The 8,108-nt window shown below is 52.0% G+C and overlaps 1 protein-coding gene across 3 annotated transcripts; it reads left to right on the top strand.

Annotated features, from left to right (window-relative positions):
* Positions 1-2,488: 2,488 nt before the first annotated feature.
* LOC103351625 (uncharacterized) lies at positions 2,489-4,646 on the top strand. 3 transcript variants are annotated; one of them, XM_089318079.1, is made up of 2 exons: positions 2,489-3,121; positions 3,750-4,646. In XM_089318079.1, the coding sequence occupies exons 1-2, from the start codon at positions 2,504-2,506 to the stop codon at positions 4,170-4,172; spliced, it is 1,041 nt and encodes a 346-aa protein (XP_089174205.1). In that variant the 5' UTR covers positions 2,489-2,503; the 3' UTR covers positions 4,173-4,646. The 3 variants fall into 3 exon arrangements, 2 of the variants coding, with proteins under 2 accessions (XP_089174205.1, XP_089174206.1); XR_011383269.2 differs by having other exon boundaries at positions 2,813-3,140; XM_089318080.1 differs by having other exon boundaries at positions 2,921-3,108.
* The last annotated feature ends 3,462 nt before the right edge of the window (positions 4,647-8,108 follow it).

Genomic DNA, 8,108 nt, shown 5'->3' with positions numbered 1-8,108 from the left:
GAGCTTCCATCCGCCAGTTCACTTCCCAAATGCTCACAACCACCAGGGCTCAGCCAGACCAAAGCCAGGAGTCCTGAACTCCGTCTGTGTCTCCCATGTGGTGGCAAGGACCCAAGCACTCGAGCCATTATCTGGCAGGTGTGAAACCAGCACGCAGGCGTCCCAAGGTGGGGCCAAGCCCCCTGTATCATAACACCTGCCCAAGCTTGCTCTCCTCCCTCTTTTAAGTTGTTGTTGTTGTGTTTTTTTTTGTTTTTTTTTTTTTGTTTGTTTTTTTTTTTTTTTGAAAAGCAGAATGACAGAGATCATCCAACCACTGGTTTACTCCCCAAATGATCGCAAAAGCCAGAGCCAGGAACTGCGTTCAGGTCTCCCAGATGGGTAACAGGAACCCAAGCACGGGCCATCCTCCACTGCCTCCCCAGGCGCATTAGCAGGGAGCAGCTGGGACTAGAACTGGCTGCTGCAAGATGCAGTGCCAGCATGTTGGTGGCAGCTTCGGCTGAGGCCCTGCAGCGCCGGCCCCCAGGCTTGCTCCGTGAGAACTTTTCCTCAAGCCTGGTTCTGGCTTCCCTCCACGCATCACCCTCCCTGCCCAGCCTGGTGACCGGGAGAGCCCTTGAGCTCTGTCTCCTGGGACCGGCTCACTTCTCCACCAGCCAGTGCACTCAGGGTAGGTCCCCTTTAAGTCCCTGCTTACCTGGCCAGGGGCAGGCCTGGAGCTGCTGTGCAAACCCGTGTGAACTAGTGAATGAGCTCAGCCCGGCACGTGGTAGGAGTTCCGCAAGTGTCTGAGGAACGGGATGAGTGACAGCTCCCAGTGGGCGGGGCCCGGCAGCCTGCAGCAGTGTGCCTGATGCCATGGCAGTGTGGTGCCCTCAGTCTTCTCACAGTGTCCGCTCACAGGTGGCTCACTGACACCCCGAAGGGCAAAATGGTTTGGTGGAAGTCCTACAGCCAGTGGCGGAGCTGGGACCCCCACGCGGTGCTCAGAGGGCCATGCCGTGCCCTGACCTTAGCTGCTCTCAGATCAGCATCTCCCACCTGCCCAGCTTTGTGACAGGTGCTTAGGGTTTGTGACTTCCGGCCGGAAGTCCAGGCCGCCACCCCTCTTGCTCAAGGGGTTGGGAAGAGGCTAAGGGAGAAGGGAATCCAGTCCCTTCTGCTGCCATGTGGCCACCAGTGGGCCCATGTGCAGCTGCTCAGTGGGGAGGGGACGCCCATGTCGGGCTCAGAAGGCGGGGGTTCTCTGGTTTCAGGATAAGAGCAATGGGGGGGGACAGGCTCCCCCCCCCCAACCCTGAGGTTTGTCGGAGGAGAGCCAGGTAGAGCTGCAGCAGTGGAGGGATCGAGGGCACTGGCTGGTTAAAGGTCCTGCTGTGTCCCGCCCCCCCCCCCCCGAGCGTGCTCCGCCCCCGAGCGTGCCCTGCACCCCGCCCCCCGAGCGTGCCCCGCCCCCCGAGCACCTGCCTCTTCTTGCTTCCCCAGTGGACACGAAGGAGCAGGCATGGCTTGCCCCAATCTGCAGAGCTGCAGCCCCTCCCCCCGACTTCCTCCACCTCCAGAGCAATTTGAGGGGCCCGTCTGCCTTGGGGGCATCGGTGCCACCCTCCCCTCCCCTCCCTGCTCACAGAAAGCTATGTGCGGAGAACAAGTCCCCAGCTCCGCATCCAATTCCAGCTTCCTGCTGATGTGTGCCCTGGGAGGCAGGAAGTGGTGGTTCAAGTAGCTGAGTCCCTGCCACCCATGTGGGAGACCTGGATTGAGCTCCTGGCTCCTGGCTTTGGCCTGGCCCAGCCTAGGCTGCGTGAGCATTTGAGGAGTAAACCAGCAGAAGGAAAATCTATGTCCGTCTGTCTGTCTGTCTCTCCCCTCTATTTTCTTTAGAAAAATAATGCAAAACAGCACGCCATAACTGAGTCTTTACAAAAATAATATACACCAGTCCTCCTTTTGGCCTCGGAAGAAACCACCGGGATGGGCTTTAGTGACGTCTCTGCACAGGACACTGTGGTGCAGAAGGGAGATGGGGGGGGGGGGGGGGAGGAGTAGGAGGAGAGCTGTGGGGGCCCATCCGGCAAATGGAGCCACAAAACCCAAGTGCACGGCACAGAGCAGCCAGTGCAGACAGGGTGGAGGGCTTCGGGACCCGCCGGGCCAGCTGGCCGGAAGCAGGGGAAAGGGTGCGGGCTGTGGGGTCTGCCGGCCTCGTGGTGAGTCTCAGTCCCCGCCATTTCCATGCTGTGAGCACGAGGCCGCTTCCTGACCACCTCTGAGCCCCGTGGAGAAAGCGCTTGGGGAGGGTGGACTTGCGCCACGGGGGCAGTGTCCAGCGCAGTGCAAAGGGATCGCAAACAGGGTCGCCGTCACGTGACTCGGGACTTGCCACTGCCTACCTGGCTCCCATCTATTCCTTTTGTTAGATTGCTTGATTTGAAAGGCGGAGTTACGGAGAGAGGCAGGGAGAGAGATCTCCCATCCCATCCACTGGTTCGCTCCCCAAATGACCGCAACGGCTCGGGCGGGGCAGGCGGAAGCCAGGAGCCTGCACCGCCCATCATTTTTCGGAGACAATCCGCCAGGGAAGAAGCGAGCAGTCAGGAGGAGTCACTCCCAGGGGACCGGGCGAGCCTCTGTCCTCCCCAACCAGGGACCCCTGCGGGCAGTCGAGCCGCCGGCGTCCCGGTCCACACCTAGCCGTGGACAGCGGTCCACACCTAGCCGCTCCCTGGCTACCACCCCCACCCCTGCTCTGCGATTGGCCGGCTGCGGCGGAGGCGGGAGTGAGCCGCGGACGCAGCCGCCGCATCCCGGGGTCTCTAGCCTGGGGGCGGGGCTCGGGGACCAGAAGGGGGCGCCGAGCCCGGGCGGGGCGAGGAGCCATTTCTCCGCACCCAGGGCCAGCTCCGCGCCCGCAGCCCCGGGGCCTGGGCAGCCGAGACTCCACGATGCTGGATATCTTCATCCTGATGCTGTTTGCCATCATCGGCCTGGTCGTCCTGTCCTACATCATCTACCTGCTCTAGGGGCCCGGAGCCGCGGCCCAATCTGCCAGGATGGAGCGCAAGGCCGAGCACCCCGCGCTGACGCCGGCCGAGTTCTGCTTCGGTCATTATTTCGGGTATTGGTTCAAAAACAAGGTGAACAGGGAGCTCGTTTTCCTGTTTTGTTTTTTTCCTTCTCTCAGGGTGCATTGATGTCGTATATCTGGAGCGCTCTGAACAGAATAAGAAACCTTTCTTTGGACCTAATTTAAGATGCATACATATGTATAGTTTATAATCTGTGTAAAGTGTATGTGCATACGTGTATGTGTATGTATATTGTGTGTGTGTGTGTATATATATATATATATATATATATATATATATGGAGTTCTTAAAGCCAAAACCCACAATGCGAGGATTTTTAGGTGCATGGGTACAGGGTGCTGTGCGTGGCAGGGAGGGACTTCTAATTTCTGCCTCAGGTTAGGCGCTGAAACTCCAATTGTCTGTTTTCTCCAGGAAATGAAAGGTAGAACACACCCTCCTGCCCCCGCCGTGGTTCACCACGTCCCGGTATAAGCGCATTCATTCATTCATTAGTGACTCGTTCTCTCTCGAGGACAAGGTGGTGAATGAACCGTGCGTTGGGGCGGGGGGATGTCCTTTTCTCTTCCCCAGCTGGGGGTCGCGCAGAGCGGAGGGCGGGACTCCGGAGGGGCTTCCTGGCGGCGCTGACCCTTTGTGTTTCTGGCTTTCTCACAGTTTCCGGCCTCCAGCCCCACCGGAGGCCGCTTATCCGCCATCCGGCTGCCCCGCAGGACCCCTTCGGGCGGCCTCCGGCCGCGGCTCGCCTCTGGCCGACTCGGAGACGCTCGGCGGGGACAGCAGGGACTCGGGTCGTGGCTGACGGCCGCGCCGCGCGCAAGGAGCTGCGGATGGCGCGTGATGAGAATACGGAAAGTTGAGATGCAGACTCGCTGGAGCAGCCGCGGAGAGCTGTCCCGGAGTCCATTCTGCCGGCCTCTCCGTGGTCCCGACGCTGGAATGGGCCCTTCCTCTCCCTCTTCCAGGCAGGGGTTCCCGGAAGTCCAAGGGCGAATTCCAGTTCTGTCACAAAACCTGAACTTGGCGGGCGGGCGCCCCCGTCTCCTCCCCAGCCAGAACAACTTGTCCTGGAGTGTTTAGGAGTTCTCGCTTCTTCCCCAGCCCAGAGCATGTGTGCCCCAGCTTCTCATTCTGGAGACGGTTGGTTAGATAGGCCGCCCGTTCTTGTCTAACCGAATTATAAACGATTAAAACGAGATGGCACCGCTAATCCTACTAAGGAAAAATTCTACCTGACAGTGAGTGGTTTTTTTTTTTTTTAATAGTGGCAAATGTCTCTTTTGGGAAAAAACTTTCTACATGCTTCTCTGTCTAATTAGATTTATAGAAACCGTGTATTATGGGGTCAGAGTCAAATTAGCTTCCAAATCTTTGCTATTTATTCCTTTGAAAATCCATCATAATTGTGCTATGTTTGATTTTGCTTTCTAGCTTATAAATAAATAAGAAGTAGAATGACTTGATAGTTTTTTGGTAATAGCATGTCTCATTGCCATGATTTAAAAAGAAATAAAATTGGTGCAGTATACTGTATGTCACAATTAAAATGGAAAACTTGTATTTCATAATTCTGGACAAGAAAAAACCCTGTCCTGGAAGTTTTGTCTTGGCAACAAATTATGTCACCATCAATCAGTCATTCACTTTAGGCCTCCCGCTTGTTCTGTCAAATGAGAGTTAGACTAGAACATGGTTATTGTCCTTTTCCGCTCTAAAGTTCATGAATTCTAGGGTACATTATCTAATACTGTTTTCTTTTTGTTAAAGATTTATTTTATTTATTTGAAACACAGAGTTACAGAGAGGCAGAGAGAGAGAGAGAGAGGTCTTCCATCTTCCAAGTGCTTGGGCCCCTGCACCTGCCTGGGAGACCCAGAAGAAGCTCCTGGCTCCTGGCTTCAGATTGGCACAGCTCCGGCCGTTGTGGCATTTGGGGGGGGTGAACCAACGGAAGGAAGACCTTTCTCTCTGTCTCTCTCTCACTCTCTTTAACTCTACCTCTCAAATAAATAAAAAAATATTTAAAGAAAAATAAATAAAATCTTTTAAAAAATCTGTATTATAGGGAAATCATGTCCAATAAAATGGGAGTTGTACTTGGCTCATGTCAACATAGTAAAAAGATGTCTGAAAATTGTAAATTACGGAAGAAAAATTAATAGGACATCATGCCAAGAATCACTACACTGATATCCGTTTCCTTGATGAAAATAGGGCACGTGTCCAGAAAGTGTTGTATTTTATTTCCGGAGAAAGCATTACTAAGAGAATATATTTTGATAAAGTTAAATAAAAAAATAATTAACTATAGAATCATAACTACCACCGGCTCATTGTTGTAGGTGCACCAGTCAAAGCTGCCCTCTGAGTGCGAGATGACATGATTTATCACATTCCAGAAGATGCGCTCGCTTTCAAAAAGCTTGGTTTAGCATTATTCAGACTTCTAAAGCCCTGAAAAATGTCATTTCAGTGTAAAATTACTCAAAAGTAAAGTGGCTTTCCCTTAATAAGGAACTGAAGCATAGATGGAGTAGAACATGGCCCCTGTAAATCAAGTGCTTTGGCTTCACAATTCTGAATATTGCTGAGCCTGGAACAGCCTTGTGGACATCAGTTTTGCTCCTATTTCATTTTGTTTTTAAAATTTTTTAAAAAGATTTATTTATCTACTTTGAAGGGCAGAGTTGCAGAGTGAGAGAGAGGAGATCTTCCATCCGCTGGTTCACTCCCTGATGGCCACAACAGCCAGCGCTGGGTCAGGCTGAAGCCAGGAGCCATGAGTGGCGTGGGCCCAAGCGCTCGGGCCACCCTCCACTGCAGGGCCTGTCCCCGCTCCCATCTGTTGCAACCAAAAGGAAAACCAGTCACTTATAAAGGCGGAAAGAGAAAAGGGTGGCACAGCTTCCGTTACAGAACCAGACATGCTAAGGCAGATACATTTTCAAATATGTAAGAATTTCTTTGTTCTTAGAAAACACTCTAGGATCTTGTAGTCCCAGGAAATTGTAGGTAACCCACAACACTTAATTACATATTTATCTGTATTTTCTTTCTTTCTTTCTTTCTTTCTTTCTTTCTTTCTTTCTTTCTTTCTTTCTTTCTTTCTTTTATTTATTTTATTTTTTTTTTGACAGGCAGAGTGGACAGTGAGAGAGAGAGACAGAGAGAAAGGTCTTCCTTTGCCGTTGGTTCACCCTCCAATGGCCGCCGCGGCCGGCGCACCGCGCTGATCCGATGGCAGGAGCCAGGAGCCAGGTGCTTCTCCTGGTCTCCCATGGGGTGCAGGGCCCAAGCACTTGGGCCATCCTCCACTGCACTCTCGGGCCACAGCAACCAGGACAGAATCTGGCACCCCAACCAGGACTAGAACCTGGGGTGCAGGTGCCGCAGGCAGAGGATTAGCCAAGTGAGCCATGACGCCGGCCATTTATCTGTATTTTCAAGATTTATTTTATTTATTTGACAAGCAGAGTTTCGGAGAGAGAGAAAGGGAGGGACAGAGAGGCATATTTTGTTTTTTGAAAGTGGTGATAAACTATGATAACTGTAGTATTTCTAGTTTCAGCAGCATTTGGGATGTTAATTTATAGGGGATGTGGACTGGGAATTAATTAGCAGACCAGTGTAGAATATTGTTCCTTGTGTAGATCACTGTTCCATTTATGAGTTGTTGCTGGTAGATGTAATTACTTCTATGCACTATACCATTAGTTGTAAATGTACATATAGACACGTAAGTATGTAGCCAATTGTGACGTTATTTGAAGACATTTCAGTTTTCCGTCACAGTGGAGCTCCAGTTAGCACCTTAGATAAAGCTCCCTGCAAGAACTTGGAGGACTTGCATCATGGCCTACTCTGAACAGTTGGAAATGCTTCCAATGTTAATTTTATTAAACAGTAAATATCAAAGATAATTTAGCAAATATTAAATAGTTAAGTACTAAAAACATTTTTTCCATGAATACTTTCAAGATGACACCATATATGCTTCAGTTTTATGCTTGTATGCAGTGATCTCAGAGTCTACAAGAATCAATTCTGTTAAAATTTGTACAATTTAATACTTTATCCCTTTTAGTATTTTTTTTGTTCTAGTTAATACTATTGGTTGAACTCTTTAATTAACACACAATTTTTTTTTTTTTTTTTGACAGGCAGAGTGGACAGTGAGAGAGAGAGAGACAGAGAGAAAGGTCTTCCTTTGCTGTTGGTTCACCCTCCAATGGCCGCCACGGCCAGCGCACCGCGCTGATCCGATGGCAGGAGCCAGGAGCCAGGTACTTCTCCTGGCCTCCCATGGGGTGCAGGGCCCAAGCACTGGGCCATCCTCCACTGCACTCCCTGGCCACAGCAGAGAGCTGGCCTGGAAGAGGGGCAACCGGGACAGAATCCGGCGCCCCGACCGGGACTAGAACCCGGTGTGCCGGCACCACAAGGCGGAGGATTAGCCTAGTGAGCCAGGGCGCCGGCCAACACACAATTATTCTTAGGTGTTTAAATTTAATTGAAAAGTGATCCCTGTTAAATACAAGAGTGGGAATAAGAGAGGGAGGATATGTACAATTTGGGACATGCTCAATTGGACTTGCCCCAAATGGTGGAGTTAGAAATGTGCCAGGGGGCCGGCGCCGCGGCTCACTAGGCTAATCCTCCGCCTAGCGGCGCCGGCACACCGGGTTCTAGTCCCGGTCGGGGCGCCGGATTCTGTCCCGGTTGCCCCTCTTCCAGGCCAGCCCTCTGCTGTGGCCAGGGAGTGCAGTGGAGGATGGCCCAGGTGCTTGGGCCCTGCACCCCATGGGAGACCAGGAAAAGCACCTGGCTCCTGGCTCCTGCCATCGGATCAGCGCGGTGCGCCGGCCGCAGCGCGCCGGCCGCGGCGGCCATTGGAGGGTGAACCAACGGCAAAGGAAGACCTTTCTCTCTGTCTCTCTCTCTCACTGTCCACTCTGCCTGTCAAAAAAAAAAAAAAAAAAAAAAAAAAAAAAAAAAAAAGAAAGAAATGTGCCAGGG

This window comes from Oryctolagus cuniculus, chromosome 17 (genome assembly GCF_051225735.1).
Source record: "Oryctolagus cuniculus isolate XC-2025 breed Fujian yellow rabbit chromosome 17, ASM5122573v1, whole genome shotgun sequence".
Taxonomy (NCBI): Eukaryota; Metazoa; Chordata; class Mammalia; order Lagomorpha; family Leporidae; genus Oryctolagus; species Oryctolagus cuniculus.
This window is presented reverse-complemented; position numbering and strand designations above follow the sequence as displayed.